General features: G+C 36.9%; 2 protein-coding genes across 2 annotated transcripts; one reads left to right on the forward strand and one right to left on the reverse strand.

The window, feature by feature from the left end:
- Positions 1-698: 698 nt before the first annotated feature.
- smim7 (small integral membrane protein 7) lies at positions 699-4,054 on the reverse strand. The gene is made up of 5 exons (XM_044362643.1): positions 3,946-4,054; positions 3,693-3,734; positions 2,160-2,212; positions 1,983-2,073; positions 699-1,489 (listed from the first exon to the last, which is right to left on the reverse strand). Exons 1-5 carry the CDS (start codon positions 3,969-3,971, stop codon positions 1,474-1,476), a joined length of 228 nt encoding a protein of 75 aa, XP_044218578.1. The 5' UTR covers positions 3,972-4,054; the 3' UTR covers positions 699-1,473.
- Positions 4,055-7,064: 3,010 nt separating this feature from the next.
- Positions 7,065-16,931, forward strand: tmem38a (transmembrane protein 38A). The gene is made up of 6 exons (XM_044362514.1): positions 7,065-7,646; positions 11,993-12,149; positions 13,186-13,370; positions 14,493-14,580; positions 15,084-15,201; positions 16,276-16,931. The coding sequence occupies exons 1-6, from the start codon at positions 7,523-7,525 to the stop codon at positions 16,477-16,479; spliced, it is 876 nt and encodes a 291-aa protein (XP_044218449.1). The 5' UTR covers positions 7,065-7,522; the 3' UTR covers positions 16,480-16,931.
- Positions 16,932-21,465: the final 4,534 nt, after the last annotated feature.

Consider the following 21,465-nt stretch of genomic DNA (forward strand, 5'->3'; position numbering starts at 1 on the left):
TTTTGTTACTATACTTCCACTGCAGCTCAACAGGAAAACACAAAGAGGGAATTTAATGCTGAAAAGACTAAATGTGGCAGATATCCACTTGATAAGACTAACTAAGACTGCTCAAGCCTCATATAAGCTTCAGATAAACTTTTAAATGCATTTTTGCTCAAAATGATGACTGCGTGGACACACTATGGGTTTTGGCCCCCATCACTTACATTGGAAGCTCATTTGAAGGAGATCTTTTAATAGTCAGTATGAACAGGAGGAATGATTACAGCAAGGAAAAACCTATTTCAGTGTTAATATGGGCACCTGACAGTGAACCTGTCCTTTAATGTAAAGTTTTATTCCTCAAGAGGTTCAAAAATGATATGTGATGTGTTATTTGAAATGCAAGCTGAAACAGTTTTTCATTTATTTTGGACGTGCAGATCAAAATTTGGAAAGACATCGTAGTAAAAGATAGTATGCTAAACTTTAAACAAACTGCAAAAAGCAGTAGGGCACAAACTATATAATTTAGTATGTGGTTTGGAATTAGGACACAGTTAATTAACCTTTTGTCATTATTAAGAGTTTGGATAATCTCATCATGGACTTTGTCATTTAGCAGATTCTTATACAACGGCAGCGGTCAAATCCAACCCAGTAATGCACACTTGACAGATGGTAATGACCATTTTCATTGAATTAAAGACACAGGATAAGAAAAATGTACTTTTATTGAATGTTAAGAATAAGGACACATTTACATAATAGTGCATATACATTTACTTACAGCACATGTGCCCCAGAATAAAGGAAAATGGCTTTTTTTTTAATCTGAGAGGCTGCATTAAAATACTCTTGTATTGACACACATGAGAGCATAACAGCTATTGAGTAAATTTGGAGATGTTTGTTCCATTTATCCAACTTAAATCCAGCTGAGCTCTGATGGCCTTGCAGGTAAAAAGAGTAAAAAAGATGTTTCAGCCTGTCACAAAACTAACAGCAAGATGATTTTGGTAAATCAGAAGTTCACCACCAATTTTGATTATTATGATAGTAGCAGTATGTGAGGTTTTAGGACAGAGCAGGACCGTTAAATGATGACAGACGGGTAACATTTACCATCCTGTTAGCGAAGTCTGCCCGTCATTTTCAACCCTGCCATTTCTGACATGGTGGAGAAAACCGCCCATGTCCTGTAATGAAACACAAGGGCACGAGACAGCACAAGTGACGGCATAGTTACAGCCTCAACGAAAAGATAAAACATAAAAAAACTTCTATGAGTTGATCTTACAAACATGTAGGACAAAATAAATACAGCGGTTCATAAATTCCTGTACAGCCAGAAGTAGGTGAGAAAGATAACGGAGCACGATTACAGTTAAAGGGGGCAAAGGAACAGCGAAGTCCTGTCAAGGAGAAGTATAGAGCATCCATCTTCATAAGTAACCTTTCCAGTGGGAGTCCAGCCACAGCCAACGTCAATCATGACCCAAATAATCTGTGAAGATTGGAGATATTTAGACAGTTAGACAAGCAACAAGTTCACCTCTTGTTTCTAGGAGTTTGCAAAAAGGTAAATGTATGAAATCATTAAGTGGAGTAGAATTAAATTGTCCACACAGTCATTTTGAGCAAAACTGCATTTGAAAGTTGATCTGAAGCTTATATGAGGCTTCAACAGTCTGAGTTAGTCATATCAAGTTCATATCTGCCACATTTAAGGTCTGTACCATTGAAAGATATGTACTTAATTTGACTAATATTGACAGCTGAAGCTTCATATTAGCATCAAATAAACTTTTACATACATTTTTGCACAGAAGGAGGCGTGTATATTTTGACCTCCATCATTTACACTGTAAGTGCATTATGAAAGGATCTTCTAATGTCATTATGAACAGGAGGAATGTGTCAGTGTTCATTTGGGCAACTGACTGTCGTTTTAAGACAGACTTGATAAAATGTGAACCTGTCCTAACAGAGTTACTCACAGTATCATGCAGAACATGATGAAGATGTTCCACAGCGCGATGAAGATCCGAAAGTATCGCAGGCTGAGCAGAAACTCTCTGATGTTGTCACCTAAAAGACAAACTCTGATCAGGACTACACACACTTGGCACACACACTTTTTCTCAATATCATTTTTCAATCTCTCTCTCACACACCTGTTGTTGGCCCTCTGGACTCATCTCCAAATCCCTGGGACTCCTTTCTTTTCCTGCAAAACATCCACAGTTAACCTCCTACTGCTGAAATGACATCCATGTCTGATTATCTGTGAAGACTGATAGTGTCCCAGTGTTTGAGTTTTCCCCACATCAGATTCTTTTTGGACAATATGTCATCTAATATATCTGATTTGGTAAATCTGATTATAATTATGGGCAAATACAATGTTCCTGCAGCGAAGTGGAAAGACACCAAACCCTCATTTACTTTGTTTAGGATTGATTTTGTAAATGATTTTAAGTCACTTAAATGTGTAACAAACAAGAACAAAAAAAACATCTAAAGTTCTTCTCTTTTAGCTTTTCCACACAAAGCAAAACAAAGACATTTGGTTTTGCTGCTTTCAGCCATTACTGAATATATTGATATTTTTAAACATAGACTAAAAACCCATCTATTTAGTCTGGCTTTTATGCAGTGTTTTATGATTTTATATACTTATTTTTTTTGTTTATTTTATATACTTATAAATGTATTGTTGTTGTTATTAAAGTAAGTTTCTTTGCTTTTTAATTATTTTGGAGTGCATTGGTCTCTAAATCCATTTTTAACATCCTACAGCATGTTTTAATCAATTGCTTTTAAAGTACTTGATTTGTTTGAAAGGTGCTATATACACTAAGTAAAGTTTGATTGATTGATTAATTGATTGATTAAGGCTTTGTCTCAGTCTGTATTATTTTAAATGAGAGAAAACGGCTGCTCTGGATGATGATAATAATGTGGTTTATTAGCTATGAATTCATAAAAGGTTGGCAATATTGTGCTAAAGTATTACCCTCCTGTACGGCTGCTGGTCGATATGGACAAAATCAAATATCACAATATTTTTGACCAAATACCTCAATAGTGATATTGCGACAATATTGTAGAGATGACTTGGTTTGGATTGGTGCTTTCACAAAACATTAACACCATGAGATTTTTGATAAACAATCATCAGTAATGTGGATATAATGACTAAGTGGTTAAAGGCAAATAACAGAACAGCTAGAACAGTCTGGTAGGTTAAGAAAATTACATCACTTTACTGTAATGCAGCCTTTAAAACCAGAAAAAAGACACTTATGCCATATCACGATATTACGATATTCAAAATCTAAGATGATATCTAGTCTCATATCATGATACTGAGATAATATCAGTATATTGCCCAGCCCTACCCTCCTGTATATCTGTCTCAGGTTTTTATTTAGTTAGTTTGTTTGTTTTTTCCCTCTTCTCTGTCTTAGATTTAGATGTGTGCTCACACGCCGGTGTTATATAATATATATTGTTTGTATACGTTCTTTGACCCCAACCTGGAATGCATATACGTTAAGCTGTTGTTAATAAAAGTATTAAAAAACAAAACAAAACAAAACAAACAAACAAAAAACCCTCCTACTGATCAATAGGCTATGTTTTATAGCTCTGATAAGTTTACAGCAGTGTTGATTAATTACTGAGACTGTAACGTGAATACTCACAGCTTGAAATTCAGCACAGCTCCTGCGTTCACCAGTAAGGTCCTGAAGACACACAAACAGTTTGTTGACAGGTGAGAAGTTTTAAGTTATTATGTTATTTACCTGCTGAGCTGGCGTTAGCACCGAGCTAGTTAGCTTCATAGCCCGCTGTCTAAACAACAACACAGAGCACAATAACACACCCAGACAACATCTTAGTTAGATAAAAAATGTGCCCACAAGTGAAATCTGTCAAAAAAATGAGACAAATTACCCGAATATCAACAGATCTCCGATCATCTTGTCCACATCACATCACAGAAAACGCCTCACTTCCGTGTTCGCAAACGCAACCAGGAATGTGACCAATAGGATTTCAGTACCTGGAGGAGGGGCTATCGGGCTTTAGGACCCTGAGTTCTGCTTGTCAGGCTGCTCACCAACCTTCACCTCATATCACCTTCTTATAACACATCCATAGTCTTCACCAAGCAAACTGTTATGTTGTTTTCTATTCGATTTATTTATAGATTAATGGTCGGCTCGGTTAATGGGAAGGTATGAAGCCAGAACAGTGACAGAAAGTTGAAAATGAAAACCACTGTCACTGAAAAAACACTAAAAAGTGTGACTGAGAAAATCAGAAGATAGGCATTGAAAAATACATCAGAATTAAAAAATATATATCAAAATGAAATAAGATAATGAGATTGTGAGTGTGTGGTCAAAAAAATGAAATATGAAGTATTTTACATTCATATTTTATAAAAATTTGATTTTTTCTTAATGCCCATTTTTATTGGTCAGTGCCAATACAACTTTTTTCTATATAAGTGTCTCAAAGCCACTGTTTCTTTCTTTTCTTTTTTCTATTATTTCTATTTTTCCTTTTTTTTTCAATGCCAAAACTTAAAGGAACTGTTCTGTCTCCCCAGAAGGATATATATTTAAACATTATTTAGAACAATACATGTGCAATTTCTTGTAGGAATATTGATTATGCATTCCTCAAAAAAATAGAAGCAGATCCAAAACAACAGCAAGCCTACACTGACAATATACAAAAATAGATTGATAAATAAATAAAAATAAAAACTAAAATAATAAATACATATAAAATAATAAAGTACATATACATGATAAGAAAAAAAAATCTTTACATTCCAGCAGTCAACGTATCAAGTTTCAATCATATTTCAATACATAACTAAACATTGTACCATAAATAATTTATACATTGAAACCCCATCAACAAATCACACAGATGACCCATGTAGTGGCAAAGATAACTAAATGAATACATAAAAACATACAGTCTTAACATAACTCATTTATAAACCAAGTTAGTGAGGGTTTCTGATTTTTCCATTTACATGAATAAATGTGATATTTACCTGTAATTATGAAGATATTGACCATATCTGACATTTCTTTGGAGAGATTATTGGAAGGAGATGAAATTTGTATGACTATGAAGTTTTACCTGAAAGATCAATATCAGGGAAAAATCTTGAACCACAGACTTCACACCTGATCAGCAGCACCAGCAGGTAAATCATCCATATTTCAGACCTGCATTTTTAAAATGAGCATCACCTGCAGACATAAAGAGCAAAGAGCAGCAGCAGTTTCAGAACTCAGACCTGCATATGTAGAAAACAGCTGCTGTTTTTGGCTGCTTTTTAATTATGGTTTATAATTTATAAGTTATAAATTATAGCTTCTATCTCCAATAGATATATTATGTTATAGCCTAATAGTTATAAATTATAACTAGGCTATAACACCAATATAAGCAGCCAAAAACAGCAGCTGTTTCCTACATTTGCAGGTCTGAGTTCTGAAACTGCTGCTGCTATTTGCTGTTCATCCCTGCAGGTGACACACGTTTTATAACACAATAAAGCTATAATAAAGCTACTTAATAAAACTTTAGTGAATTTATAATTCAGGTTGTGGCTTCTTGTAACTTTTTTTCAGTTTTCTTATTTTACAACATTTATTGAATGGAAAAGATGCTGAAATAGGCAGGTATGAAATACTAACATCAATCTTTACCCTTTGTATAAATTTAATCATGTGAGATGTATGTTATGTATGTATAGAACACATCACCCACACACCACTATATTTAACTTACAAAAGAGAAGAGAAAAAGAAAGAAAGAAAGAAGAAAGTAATGCACGGGGGTTTCTGTACTATAGTCCCAGGAGAGCTTGTTGCATTTGGCAGAACTGTCAAAAAACATTAGTCTAGTCAAACATCTCTGCCACCACTTTCAGGACCTTCATACATGCTCCTCCTTTGCTTGAAGTGTTTATTAAACCCCTGTAGACAGTGAAACCTTTCAAAACCTGTATTTTTTCCTAAAATTACACATTCACATTTCTACAGAATAGAACTTTACACAACACAATAAATGCACAAATAGACAACATCAACAACACATAATTGGGGACACGCAACAGTACAATATCACCTAATTAGGCATAATGTTAATAGTAGTATATGAAATGGTAGTAACAGGGCCTAGCTGATCTGTTAGGGGGAACCAGTTTCCAAAAAACCTCTCAACTACAGCTACTGACTCAAGAAAAGCAAAAATTACCCGGCTAAAGTGAGAGCCTCACAGTATCGGTCATATTTCCACGGAAAGCAACCACATAATTTCAAAATCTTTTGGGTAATAATGTAAAAATAGTTAGTTAGTTAAATGAACTGTCTTTGATGTCACCACATTAAAAAAATGCCAATTAATTGAAGACAGCAAGAACAAAAAAAAACATTAAAAAAAACCAGCATGACTTGAAAAAATAAATACAGTTTATAAAAATGAAATAAATAATTAAAACTGGAGGGACAGGGTGCAGAATGTAGTTAGAGAAAGGAGAAAAAGGGGGCTTTGTATGAAATATTCTTTATTTATCAAAAATACAGTACACATTTTAGGTGGCTTTTATTTCTCTCTAACACCTCCCTGAATGTTAAAGTATAGTATAGGGTGTACAGAAATGGACCAATAGATGATAATTACAGTGTTATCACTCTCAAACAAGGACGTTTGTTTCTTCTTAGCTCCTGAAAAGTTGATATTTTGGAGATACAAGGTTTTCACCTGACAACACCAGTGTGTAATTCGGTGGTTTTAGCGCCTCCTTGTGGCCGTGGAGGTTATTGCTCTGAATATTATTATTGTTCATAAAAGAAAAGAAAAAAAAAGAAAAATAAAGAAATTCAATTAATTAAATATGTATTAAAAAATCGTGTTGCTGTCTATTTTTTTATCTTCATTATTTCTGCGCCTTTAATCTGAAACGTTTTGTAAACAGCCGGTTATATCAACAAACGTTACCGAGGTGTTTGGGATTAGATCCGCAGGCACTCAGCCTCGGTGCGGGATCTGATCCGGACTGAAGGATGTTTTTACGAGAGGGGGAATAAATCTTACTCCGCATTAAAGCGGGGACACTTGTCTCGGGCTTCAGTGCGTCTCGTGGCTGCAGACAAACCTCCAACTGCGTCTTAAATGACGACGGTGAAGACACGACAAACGAGCCCTTTGTCTAATGTTGTAATTTTCAAGCAGCTGTCATGCAGAACCTGCTGTCGCTTCAAAGCAGCTGGGACGGAGCGCAGATGAGGATGATGATGATGATGATGATGCTGAGGTTGTAGAGATGAGAGGTATTAATAGGAGGGCTTGAGTGTCACAGGCTTTTCACTGTCGAGACCGGGGGGCTTGGTGGAGAGTCGGCGGACCGGGTTTTTTTGGGGGGGGCTTCCGATCTCGAGTGCGCAGTCGGAATAAAAAACAAAACAGGGACTCACTGGTTCAGGATAAGACGGACAACATGGAAGTGCTGGCAATTCTTAATTTGGGCGATTTTGCCCAAGCTTTCTCCAAAATGGGAATGTTTCCTGTGTTTGACCTCGCTTATTACATCGTGTCCATCCTCTACCTCAAGTATGAGCCAGGTGAGTGTGTTTCTCACTTTTCTGCTGGCTTTAAGTGCGCGTTATCCTTTATTGTTTCACAAACATGATTATCTGTGAGGTATACTGCATGTTATTTGGCAGGTGCATGCGCCACACTCATCAGATCTGTGCGTAAATGCGCAATTATCTACAAAGAACAACACAAAATAAACAACTATCTAGAATAACATATTTCCAACTTAGATAATTCATCATTTAAACCATTAAGAACTTGAATTTAATGAATGAAAAACCGTAATATTTGTATAAGTAATTAAATGTGCATTAGAAAGCCTATTCCAAAGTTTATTTTAGTACATTTTCTGTTCTATTACTGTACATTGTTCTCATATCCCTACAAGGACTTTCTGTTGCTGTTATCTGTATAGTACCCTATCCTTATAAAGAATGACCTGTTACATAAACTCCAGCAGGAGCAGCACAGCTCTGCATGCTTGGTGTGAGGGGAAGTCTATTGCTGCAGCAGCACTGACCTCATTCACACTGAGGAAATAACTGAAGTAGATTAAACCACTCGGCTTTGCCTGCTATTTTCCAAGATTTAACTCCTTTGAGCAACGGAGTCCGAGGAGGATGAAACCCGAGTGAAGGCCTGTGCATGCCAGCAACTTAGGCAATAAATAGAAGATCCTGAAATAGATGTCAGTGGGCCTCCGAAGCCCCTCTGCTGCACTTGCAGGCTATTTACACTGACTGCTAAACATGAAATAAGCTTCTGAGTAAAAAGCCCAGCATTGCGTAGTCTTTAACATAATTCAGTTGCCACATTCTTAAAGGAGAAGTTCACTCTGAGATGAAAATTCAGTCACTGTCTGCTCACTTTCATGTCAGCTAAGACTTCACTGATGATGGTAGAAACAGTGGGAAACCATCTCGGCCACAAATTATAAAAGTTTACAGCTGCAGCTTTAAAGCTTCATATGAGCATATTGTGTCCAGCAAATCCCCTCAGAACAGCTTGTACAGCATAATCCATGTGTCAAACACAAAAGTTTAATATTTACCTCAACAGTTCGTACGTATTCATCAACAACGATGCTCCAGCTTGCCGTGAGGAAACTATAGGAGCTACTAGTCAGATGAATAAACTTTTACAACCCCAATTTAATCATTTGGCTTCAGGAAACTTGGAATAAACAATGCAAGCTGTTAGAGAAAGTTAATGCACATTACATGCTTTTCTTAAACTTGTACTATAGCCTTCGATGCTTTCAATAGTTTGTTAGACTGACTTGAAAGCATGGTTGTGCAGCGGTGTGACACAGGATAAAACCACAAGCACATGAACACAACATATAAATATAAAAACATCAAATAAATACAAATGACGGCAGAGTACACAAATGAAAACAGCTGAAAACAAACGGTTTACATATGAACATATGAATCATCATCGGATATTAAATTGAGTAAAAATTGAATGAATTTTCTATTCGGACTGAACTAATTCATTCACCTTTCTTACAACTGATGCTGTTTGCTAATTTTAGCAGAATATTCACATAAAGTTATGAAAAGAGGAAAAGAGCAGTTGTGACACTGCTGCGCTCACATCTCTCATAGTAGTTTATAGGATGACGTTTATTTCACCACATTTGTTGTATTTTGTGTTAAAGGAAATGAAAAAGAAGTCAAAAACACTCAGAGTGCCCATTCGAACATTCATACAAAGTGTAGAGTTAAATGATTTCATCAGGTTTACTGTAACATGCAGCCACCAAAACTGACTTCATGACTGCAACATTTTTTTTATCTCCATATCTGAGAAAATTTTACAGTCAAATGACCTGCGCTGCCAACATTTGCAAGATGTTCAACATTGGCTACACGTGTCCGAGAACAGGGTCACGCTGCATGTCGGAGGAGCACATGAATGAGTTTCAGGGGGTCGACATGGGTGGGGTAGGAGAGACAAGTGTGTGGGGGGTCAGAGGTTAAGACAGGCCTGACAGATGCAAGGCAGGAGAAGCAGTTGAGCAGATGATATTTATAGGGCGGCATTTCTCAGGATCAGATTGCTTTCAAACTGAGCGCCAGTCGCACCATGACACCCTCACCCACCTGTCGTTGGAGATTTGTGAGGCGAAGCAGTCGCGCTCTGCTCACGTCTCGACTTACTGTGTCCGTAACAATGTTGGCAAGTCTTCACCCACATGGAAACACATATACAGTCTTAAAATCAGATATGTGCATGTTGTCGTACACGTTTATGGTCATGTTTATAAAGACTTCATTATATATAGACCTACTATGTACTGTATGCGATATATGAATCTGTTGTTTTTGTATATCAGGACACCTCTCAAGTACTGTTCTGAAGTACAACTTGAAAGTACTTGTACTTCACATAAGTATCCTACTTTATACCTCTGCTCCTTTGTCATTCAGAGGGAAATATTGTACTTGCACCACATTTATTTCACAGCGATAGTCACAGTTATAGTTACAAAATATATAATCAGTTTATATAATAGTGATCCAGTGTTATAATACAACACTAACAGGGGCCGTTCTGCATAATGAGTGCTGTTAGTTCGGATGCTTTAGTGCATTTTGCTGATGATACTTCTGAACTTTTACCTCAGTAAAAGTTTGAATACTGGACTTTTTCTTGTAATGGAGTATTTTTGTAGTGTGTTATTGCTGCTTTTACTTCAGTAAATAATCAGAATACTTTTTTCTTGTGTTACTGCTGGTATGCTATGTCCACTTACTACAGAAAAACAACATAAACCAACAGTCATCTATTTTTTTCCAGTTTATTTGGAGTCAGTTTTACCCATTGATCTGTGTTCATCCAGTGAAAGGTTAATGGTAACACAGCACAAGTTTGGCTGCAGTTAGCTGCAGTTTAACATGTCTTGCATACTGATTTATTGGAGTAATTAACTGTTGGCACTTGACACAATGATTGAAGCGTCCTGATATATAATCAAAACTCAAAAACAAGGACTTTCTATGGGTCATCATATATGCGTGTTTTATATGTGACAGATCAGTTTTACATGCACGTACCTTTAAAAACCAAACTATTATATACAAAACATATAAATTGGATATTCTTCTCCGCTCAGTTATATGTACTTTAAAGACTCAGTCATTGATTTTGTTGGTAAGTTGTCAACTTCCAAATGACTGTAGACGTCCTGAGTCAATATTAGGTTATGATAAAAAGGCGTGTTATCAGGGCGTGCACTGAAATTGTTGACTGGGCGTGGACGAAGATACAGCACATAGACACACAAGGCTTCCACTGATAATGAAGGTCACTGCTAACAGTTTTACTCTGTAGGAACTAACAGAAATTTTCAATCTTATCTTTGTGATTCCCAAAAAAGAGCAAAGAATTCAAGTATATGAGACTTATTATTAAGGAGGTTGGAATAATTTTTGATTTTGATGATAAAACACTTTGATGAGCTTTTGACAAATAAATAAATAAAATATTTAAATAAAAAAAACTTTTTTGTGGATCCAGAGAGAGCTGCATGAAATCTGATAAATGTTACTTAAGTCAGCATTGGTTGGGAATGCGGACTACAAGTTTGACAATGAAAAAAAGTTTGGAGTTGGTAAGAAGTGAGGTTATCTACAGGACCTCTGTAGCCTGCTCCTCATTTCTGGTTGAGATTAACAGCCTGAAGCTATTCTGAGTTGCATTGTGGGTAATGTAGGCACCAGGTTTTGACAAGGAAGAAGCATGCGTGGAATTAAAAAGACGATATCTCTGGTTCTGCTGCTTTTTGATCCCTTTTTTTTAATTTTTTTTTTTAAAACTCTCCATCATGACAATATTATAGAAATGTGATGCTAAATCAATGGAGGTGGCTACTCTATTAAGAATCCATAAATCATTTTGAAACAGATTTACAGCATGCATTGCCACTAGGAGTCACTAGACTATACAGACTTTTTACCCCAAAGTTTTTCTTAAATTGTATTATTTACCAAAGATATATTAGTTGTTTCATATTTTGTTGTGTAAATAAACCAATTCATTAATTCATTATAAAGAACTTAAGTTATTGTGGTTTTTCAAGGTAATTCTGTAGCTGCCTCCACATTGGCAGCAGATGATCCTGACTGTGTGACATCTGACATTTAATAAAAGCCGAACACACACGCACACACGTATATATACATACATATATATATATATAAATATATATATATATAAGTAAGACACTGACTGCGTAATCACACACACACATTCTAAACTAACTTGCACTCTTACTGCAACAAATCTTTATTGCTGTGATATTTTTATTTTCACACTCCACCGTGTGTGACGGACAGGTCCTGACAGCTCTTTTTCTGTTTTGCAGGCTCGGTGGAGGTTTCTCGCAGGAGTCCTGTGGCCTCCTGGCTCTGTGCCATGCTCTACTGCTTTGGTAGTTACATCGTGGCAGACCTCATGCTTGGAAGCAGCCCCATCGACTATTTCCAACACAACAGCCACATCCTGCTGGCCTCAGCTGTCTGGTGAGAAAGTCCTCAAAATGGTTTTACTCTTCACATGGGAAGAGATTCTGCTTGAAGGTCACACGTGGCTGATGGATGCGTTGGCTTTCTTGAATTATGTTTTCCCATCAGATTTCTGTGTGGTAGATGGGAAAATTGATCATTCCCTTTGAAGATAATTTTGTTTGTAATATTTTGGTAAAATTGCTGCGTAATTGTGACATGTGTGTGCTAAAAATGTAAGTTACTTTGGACAAAAGCATCTATCAAAGGAATGTCAGTGTTTTAAAATGCCTTTCACAGAAAAAGAACAAATTTTAAAGGGTCAATTCACCCAAATCACACACACACATAAATGTCCCCCTTAATATCAGAGCTACCTAGCTATGAGGATAGTTTTATTTTTTTGTGCTGAACATTATATATCCAATTAGGTGCATTGCAAAATTACTTACTAATTACTAAAAACTCAAATGTAACATATCTTTTAAGAGCCAGTGACCCCCGGAGGCGCCCTTGTGGCTTCTGGTTTACTACAACATCCTTGGTTTTAATCCAGCTGGGGACCTCTTTTGTGTCTCTTGCTCCCTTGTTTCCTGTTATATCAATTGATGTTATTTAACTAATAAGGGCATAATATTCCCCAAAATAAAAACACAATGACACGACCAATCAGGATAATCTGCAGACCTCGGTGTCAGCAGTTGGGAGCAATTTTCCTCCAAATGCAAAAAAACTGAGAAAAATATCCACAATGTGGTCTGTGGATCATTTTAGACACCATTTACCTCATTTGTATTAGAATATCAGCAGCAGAAATCTCAAAACATGGACAAATAAAATCAGCATGACTTTATACTACTAATTAGAAGTGGGAAAATGTGTTGTTTTTGTAAATTGAGTGAACTGACCCTTTAATATTTGATACAAACTTCATCCATCAAAGCTGAATATACATCATAGAATGACTAACAGCAGAAAACAGGTTTTTACTCTCCTCTTTCCTCATTTTAATAACCAACTCTCCACCATTCGTCTCTCTATATGTCAAACATAGGTACCTCATCTTTTACTGCCCGCTGAACCTCTTCTATAAATGTGTGGCTTTCCTGCCCGTCAAGCTGGTGTTGGTCGCCCTGAAGGAAGTCGTCCGCACCCGTAAGATCGCCGCCGGTGTTCACCACGCCCACCACGCCTACCACCATGGCTTCTTTATCATGGTCATCATCGGATACATCAAAGGTCAGTGTGTTGTAATTTCACAGAAATGTGCATCCATTCACTGTCTGTAAGTCAGTAAACGTGTTTGTACGTTGTAACGGGACAGCTAGAAAAAAATGGCAATATATAATTCATCTTTTACTCCATCATTGAATGAGGGATGACAGATTTATTGTGAATGAAGGAAAGTTGTGGAGATTGTTTTAAAAAAGAGCGAAGTGACAAAAGACTTTTCCTTGAAGAAAGTCTTTAATAGCACTTGATCAGTCTGTAGTCCTCAGTGCTCGTTGTGTCTGCGGCTCTGTGGGCTGACAGCTGCATTCACTGAGTGACAGTGAGCAACATCTTCAGTTGATTGCACAACAGCCAGATTTAAACATGAATGAGCTGCACATGTGCACTAATGCAAGGCTGGGAGACCAACTGAGCGACTGCCCCACAGCCCCAGTGCTTCAGGAGCCTAAAAATCTCAAGACTTACTGTATATCAAATGGTTTGCAGTGATTTAATTGATCATTTATTTAGGAATAAACATCACTAAGGTACAACTGACATGATGAAAGTTTTGGTTAGACTTTGGGTTGACCATGTGTCAAAATCTAGTTTCAAGATTATTTCAGATTTGTGCTTACATGGTGCAATATGATAATAAATGTCCATGCACTGTATTCACAATGACTAATCACTACTTCATAATAGGCAGCAGTTTAAAATAAAGTTTGTTAAATTAGAGCTTGATTTAAATGAATTGTTGCTTGAATAAAAATGTTTGGTAAGTTTGTTGGGTCGTCTTAGCTTGACTTAATGTCTCCTTGAGCAAATAATTCTAAATGTCTGAAATATGCAACAATTTTTGAAGGAGAAAAGTATTTAAAAAAAAGCCTGATATGGATCAGGCAGATCAGTTACTTTGTCCTTTACTGTAAAATGTTCCAGTAATACAGAATGAGCCATAGAAATACATAAAAAGGGTTCTGCTCTCTGCTCTTCTGCTCTCTGCTATCCTCCTACTGTCACTGATATAATAGCGAGGCCCTGCAGGCGTCCATGTTGAAAATGGGATGAGAAAGATAAGAGCAGTGAAACAAGACAACAGACTTTCTTGTCCTCATTTTTTTCCACTGTCTATTTTTATCTTCCCAGGGTCTGGAGTAGCTCTCATTTCCAATTTTGAGCAGCTGCTGCGTGGTGTGTGGAGGCCTGAGACCAATGAGATCCTCAACATGTCATTGTAAGTGTGTGTGTGTGTGTGTGTTTCCTTCCCTGTGACTGCTGATACACAAATACATTCATTACTGCCCCCTCAAGACTGTGTGTAACCAAAACTTTCATTCACAAAACTATGACTCAAAGGTAACTGTGGTTAAAAAATAAATCAAATTATGCACAAAACACTGTCAGCCTTTTTTAAACACAGGTTTGTTAAAGTCACAGTGTATTTGAAAATGTCTGATTTTGGTGCCCTCTAGTGGTAGTATCTGAAAAGGCATTTTGGCACTTTGTAATGCATGCTGCTTAAACAATATCGCCGTCAGATGAAACTTCTTATTCCTACAACAAAAAACCAAGCATTTAATCAAAATGAAAATGCAAAAGTAAAATAAAAATTGCAGGTTCTCAAATTCAAACTTGTTAGAAAAAATATTTGAGGCACTTTTATGTTCTATCTCATTGTTATTTTGATCTTTGCTGCAGTCGGATATTTTACTAACAGTTTGTCTTTCATCTCTGCAGCCCGACCAAAGCCAGTTTGTACGGAGCCATCCTCTTCACCCTGCAGGAGGCTCATTGGCTGCCGATATCCAAGGGCACCCTCATCCTCATCTTCACCCTGTTCATGGCCACAAGCAAGGTACGATCAGTGCTGCTCTGTGAAGCGTAGTTGGCAGTGCTGCTTTCATGATTTATTTTCAATTAAATTCAATTCAGTTTTATTTATATAACACCAAATCATAACAAAAGTTATCTTTTCACATAGAGCAGGTCCAGACCGTATTCTTTATTTCTCTTAATTCTGACTGTGTGTTGTGTTTAATATAAGAAGATGGCATTGTTTCAGTATGAACATGAACATGACAACAGCATATGTACAGATTAGTTAGTGGCTAAGTTTAGGAAAACAAAACAAAAACAAGAAAGGGTTAGGTTGAAGGTTTTTATAACTGGTCTGATATTAAAGAAACAACCAAAATCCTTCCTCCCAGTAAAAGATTTAAGATTATAAATTGGTAATTTAACTCTGAGCATTAGAGCTGGAGTTGAAGTGTCAAAGCACCTGCTGTTTCTAGTTTGTCTTTTAGTGCACAGGGCCTGTTGTGTGTATTTTGTGTCCCTTGAATTAAACACAACCTGTGGACTATTTGACTACTTGTGCAGCAGTATTTGGATGAGCAGCTCCACTATCACACACACACGTATGCAGATGAGAACGTCGGTGATGCCAACAGTTTCTTGCTACTCTACTGATCGAGAACAAATGTAGCAATGTGCCGGCAAAAGAAGAAGACTGCTAGGCAATGTAAACAATGCAGATTTCAAAACATTCAAACATTTTGCTTTGCAAAGGTTTTAAGAGGAAGGAAATATATTCAGCATGTCGGGATTGTTCACAAGATATTTTCACAAGGTACCTTTAATAAGAGACAGCAGAGATGCAGTATTTCATTTCCATATATTGGAAGAGAAAAATGCAAAATATGATGTTCACACATGATGCAGAAGAGGCAGAAGAGGCAGAGATATCCTGAATTTGTGTTCTCTAGAAATACTGGATCCTACAATTCTCATAATCAAACAGAATCTTTCATAAGACTGTCTCTGCCTGCTATCACAGGCTTTCTGTAAAAAACTGAAGTCTCTTGCTCCTTTAAATATCACAAAATCAGGCTGATCTCTTTTAACCGTCACCATCTTCCTGTCCTCTCAGGTGGTGATGACTGCTCGTCACTCTCACGGCTCCCCCTTCGCCCTCATTGAGTCCTGGATTTGCCATCTGCTGTTCGGCTCCCCTCTGGGTGGCTCTGAGGTTGACCACCATCATCCCCCCGCCGCCGTCCCATCCTCACCGCTCAAAACCAAGGAGGAGCTGAGCGAAGGTGCTCGCAAGAGGAAGGCAAAGAAAGCCGAGTAGGGCGCCACACTGCACCAGTGAAACTGCATCTGACTCGCCCTCATGGCCTCCGCATGATGGCACTTCCCATTCCTTTCTAGGGAAAGGGGCAGTTTGATGTTTCACCAAATGAGACCCTTTCTATTAGAGCAACAAGGTGCTTTCTGCGTTTTACATAGCACAGGACTCTGTAAATATCACGGCAAACGATTCACTCTTCAACCCAACCCGGACATTTGAAACCTATTTATTTACCTGCATCTGTGCTCAACACTGTGCGGTGATCCACGTTCAGGAGGCGCACGGTGGTTTTAGGATGGCCTTTTGTTCCACATCGCTAGTTGTGTAACCGAGTGTCAGCGATTTCAATCTGAAATTCAAATGTGAACGAAGCGTAATGTGAAAGAACATTTCTGCTTTTTACATTGAGATGAAGACAAATTCATGTCTTTAAATAAAAATCAAGAGAAACATTTTGTCTTGGTGGTTTTTAATTCTTCAATATTCAGTGGTAATAAATGCTTATAACCAGCGTTCTAGATGTAACATCTTGTCTCTATTTTAGTTTTAGATGAATCAGTATGCATTAAGGTATTACATATAAGGACAATACTTTTAGATGGTTGATCAAAGTAAAAAGTTTGAAGTTGTAGCTGGTAATTGGATGAAATAGATTTTTTTTTAGGTTTTCACTGACTTAATACTTTACAACTAACTTATCTAACTTATCTTTGACTTTAAGATCCCCTCCAGATATGTTAAAGATATTTGTAAATATTCCGCTCTGAATAATAATTTGTGTTTAATGTGTATTTTCCATAAAGAAAAACTTTGATTATCTAGTTAGAAATCCACGAAATTACAACTATTCCTTTTCCATCATTGAAAAATCCAGAATCTATGCAAATATTTTTGATTTCAAAAGTTTAACTGCTGGACACAAGATGTGTGCTACTTCACAGAAAAGTCCATTCTCAGTGTTTGTGCACTAGAGGCTCTAAGCTTCCATGTAACACTTGTGTAAGTTGCATATTGGAGCAGGATTGGCTCCAAACTAGTTGTGATGTCACAATTCATGCTCGTTGGTACACACCTTAAACTCAGAGAAAATTTCCACTTTCAGCAGATGAATATGAAAACAGTCATATACATCATTCTGCACAGTGAAGCTCAAACATCCAAACAAAACACATTTTTGAGCAGAGAGAGTCTTTAAGTAACCTCAGTGAACTTCTAACTTCTAAGACCTGCATGTTCATGCTTCATTGTTTCTTGTTTTTCCGGAAGAGTCCACAGGGGTCAACCTAAAAATTGAGACACCTACTTTAAAGGTCATACCAGCAAGTTTCTATATTTAGAATAATCTTAAAATGTCATTTCTGTTTTCTCATTCATTGCTGTTCTCTCAAACTCAATAGAAATCTTGTATTTTATGCAATAATTGTTGCACTTTTTTATAATTTCTACAGATGTGGTTAATGTGAATATTTGGAAGAATTTTATTGAGTATTTGATTGTATTCATACTGAATCCTCATTTAATGAACTAGATGACTACAGTTGTTTAATGCTTTGTGAGTTTTAGGGCAGAATTTATATCCTCTTATCAACTTGTCATCATACATTTCCAAAATATCTCCTTCTTAACTTCTTCCTTTGCACCATTACACAGAGCTGAGACCAGGTTCTAACATGGCACATAGTCTTAACCCTTTCATACTTTTCAGGTCAAATTTGACACATTTTTACATTTGAGAGCAGTAAAAACACCTTAAACACCTTTTTTTAGCCTGAAAATTTTCTCCTAAAGTGACCCAGAATATACAATGACTTTTTAAAAAGTTTTGTGCAGCATATACGCATTTTTGTAAGTAGAGGTGTTCTGGATTAAATTTGTCCCATATTTATTTAAAAATTCTAAACGTTTTAGGTAATGTAGCACCATAGTATAGTGTCATTGTGAATGTTTTTTCTCCACAAACAAAGTGTGTAAAACCTAAAGAATGCACTCTCTCTGCTCTCTGAAAGCTTCATAAGGATTAACCACCCATTTATTAATGACCAATGAGGTATTTATGAATGAAAAATAGATGTGTGGTTCAGAAGTTTGGTATAGAGACTAATTATGAGTCAGAAGGTGAACAGTTTGTGAGGGTTAAATGTAAAAATAGGTGCAGAAATCAATAACTCTGATAATTTTGACACATTTAAGGCCTAAATTTGACTCTAAACAGCTTTATATACACTAATCTAGTAATTAGCGGTCAGTCAGGAGCACGTCTTCATAAACTCTTTGTTATGTAACGCTGAGGCTGCTGGGAGGTGACAGGAAAGGTCTGAGGTCAGCCTGAGGTCATGCACTGAGAAGGTCGGAAGGCCCCTGCAGTGTTTACAAACTCTTGTAGCTCCGGCAATAAAGCATCACTAATGAACTTTGCAGGAGGTTGTTACACTCGACCTTTAACCTCAACATTCCTCACAGCAACACAGAAGATCACGGAGGGAAAAGGATGGTTCCCTGCGTGTTCAGGTTATGTTTGTACCACTGTTGGCATTCAATAACAGCATGAAATTTATAATGTGTATTCAAAAGGTACTATAATTGCAAAAGATGACATAATGATAGTCATGAGAAAGTTTCCTGAGCAGCATTTTAAGCAACATGTTGCTAAAATAATACAGTGAGTAAATAAATAAGATTTAGATTCAGTATTTTTAAAAGAATAGTTTTGGGAAATGTGTTTATTTGTTTTCTTTCCAAAAGAGTTAGCAGAGTCCAAATAATGGGAAACAGTTAGCCTGGCTATGTTCAAAGGTAATAATTAATCTGTACAAAAGCAGAAATATCAAAACAACTATCTGTGGTTTAAAATTTTAAACAGTTATGTGCATGTAGAGGGTTCAATATGCATCAGGGTACTAGCTCGTACAGTGTCCTTTGAACACGTCTAAACCAAGCGGCAACTACCAGCGGCTTAAGGCTGAAGCTGATCCAGAAGTACAATAAAGTTCAATGCCACCGATATAGATGCTGGCTCCAACTGACTCCCATTCAAAAAGTGCCAACCTCTCTCTAGAAATACGAAGTCAATAATTTATTTCAATGAGTCATTATGATGGTCTCAATCAATTTGGGCCCTCTATAAGTGTGCTGGTGGTTATTTTGGGGATTATTTCTCTGTTAGTAAGATTTGAAGACTTAATATAGCTCTGATGTCTGCCTTGTATGTAGGTGTTGATTGACAGCTGTGATTGACAATTGGCTCGTTTGCTGCTCTCCCCTGCTCCAGGACTCACACTGAGTTGTTAACATTCAGTACTTCTCATTTGGAAGGTCCTGGCTCCAAACGGAAAAGATGGCGCTGACCATAAGCAGCAACTCTGGGCTTTAAACCAGCTCCAATGCAAACCAATCTACGTTCATCTTTATATACAAACTATGGTCTAAACACAAAAATGTTTATAGCTGTTTCAAATGGCTGCACAGAAAAGTCTTTGTCTACAATCATAGAGAGTTGTGACATTGATGAATTGTACAAAAAAAAAGCTTGAGAGAGAAGTTCAAGTCCTGCCTACTTTTGCCCTTAAACACACCAGTGCAACAGCTGCATGAAGTGGGCGTGAACGTCAGATTGTCGGTTTCAGTAAGTTACAAAAAAATGGTCAGACACATGCCTCCCAAAAACAGTCTGAAAGGATAAAAGCAAATAAGTGTTTTTCATAAGAAATGTTGTACTAAAAATGTTCCTTTAATTAACACATTTACATGTTGATACAGCTGCGGAAGTGTGAATCATAAAGCTCAGAGAGTCGTTCTTAAAGTGTCTTTACATCTTTACATCGGTGCAATACTTAGAAATATGTATGATGCAGCAACATGGTGACCACGTTCGTTTGATTGTTTTATACTGTTCCTCATTTAACTCATAGAAGACTTCTTTTACCCTTTAATAAAAGCCACTATTGAAACCAGTTGAGAACAAATTAATTCATTAACTTCACAGCCTGATCCACTCATTTTCCTGCAGGAAACTAAACTAAATAAGAAACATCAGACATGTTGTGTAATTTCTCCCACGTCTGAGTAAAGTGTCCAGGTCTCCAGCATGACAACAGGGATGAGCTGCTGTGTTTGTTTTTCCTGCAGAGGCGCAGAGTAAAGCTTCCCTGCTCCTTTGGGCAAGGCAGCGAGGCGGGGGATAGAGAGAGAGAGAGAGAGAGAGAGGAGGTGGTGAGAGGTTGACAAGGTGATCAACAGCAAAACCTCCACTGCAAGGAATGTTACCAACATCTGCTGATCCCATTACTGACACACACACACACACACACACACACACACACACACACACACACACACACACACACACACACACACACACACACACACACACAAATGCAACTGTAATACTGTAACAGGGGTTTGCTATAAAGCCTGTTATCTGATGTTATGTACTATGTATGTATTTTATGACCTTTTCTGTTTCTGAAAGTGTTACTTTCATTTTTTCTCATTCAGATGTATTTTTATATCTTCAATCTTCTGTAAAGCCATATCATCATCATTAATATGACTATGTGAATAATGTTCATACAGCAGCATGTCAAATACAAAGTTTACAGTGTGTTATAAAACACACATGGATACATCATAAATTGATTAAAAAAAATAAAATCGGTTTAATATTCATTTAAAAACTGAACGAATCTAGAAAAATTTACCTTTTCCTGTGAGGGACACGGTGTGTAAATCTCCCTCAGGTGAGGGATGATCATACAACTAAAGTGCAAAAAGTGAGTTTTCATTTCAAGTTAACAACAAAATGATGCTGAGCAGGTTCAGCATATTCATTAATTTTGGTAAGATGTTAAAATTAGAACAGATTATAGTTTCCAGTTAAAAGGTACCAACTAACCAACGAACCATAAACCTCTCAGTATCTCATAAACCATTTTGACATATGCACAGTTCTTGTTTAATGAGGCATCATGATTTTATTCAGTTGTTCCA

Source organism: Thunnus albacares, chromosome 9 (genome assembly GCF_914725855.1).
Source record: "Thunnus albacares chromosome 9, fThuAlb1.1, whole genome shotgun sequence".
Classification (NCBI taxonomy): Eukaryota; Metazoa; Chordata; class Actinopteri; order Scombriformes; family Scombridae; genus Thunnus; species Thunnus albacares.

What these genes read in the sequence shown, in the direction of transcription:
- tmem38a (XM_044362514.1), top strand. Translation starts at nt 7,523, where the DNA reads ATGGAAGTGCTGGCAATTCTTAATTTGGGCGATTTTGCCCAAGCTTTC. An exon ending in CTGCTGGCCTCAGCTGTCTG is followed by an intron (nt 12,150 to 13,185) that starts GTGAGAAAGTCC and finishes TGTCAAACATAG; the next exon opens with GTACCTCATCTTTTACTGCC. An exon ending in TGTTCATGGCCACAAGCAAG is followed by an intron (nt 15,202 to 16,275) that starts GTACGATCAGTG and finishes CTGTCCTCTCAG; the next exon opens with GTGGTGATGACTGCTCGTCA.
- smim7 (XM_044362643.1), bottom strand. Translation starts at nt 3,971, where the DNA reads ATGATCGGAGATCTGTTGATATTCGG. An exon ending in GCTGTGCTGAATTTCAAGCT is followed by an intron (nt 2,213 to 3,692) that starts GTGAGTATTCAC and finishes GATGTTTTGCAG; the next exon opens with GAAAAGAAAGGAGTCCCAGG. An exon ending in GTCCAGAGGGCCAACAACAG is followed by an intron (nt 2,074 to 2,159) that starts GTGTGTGAGAGA and finishes TTTGTCTTTTAG; the next exon opens with GTGACAACATCAGAGAGTTT.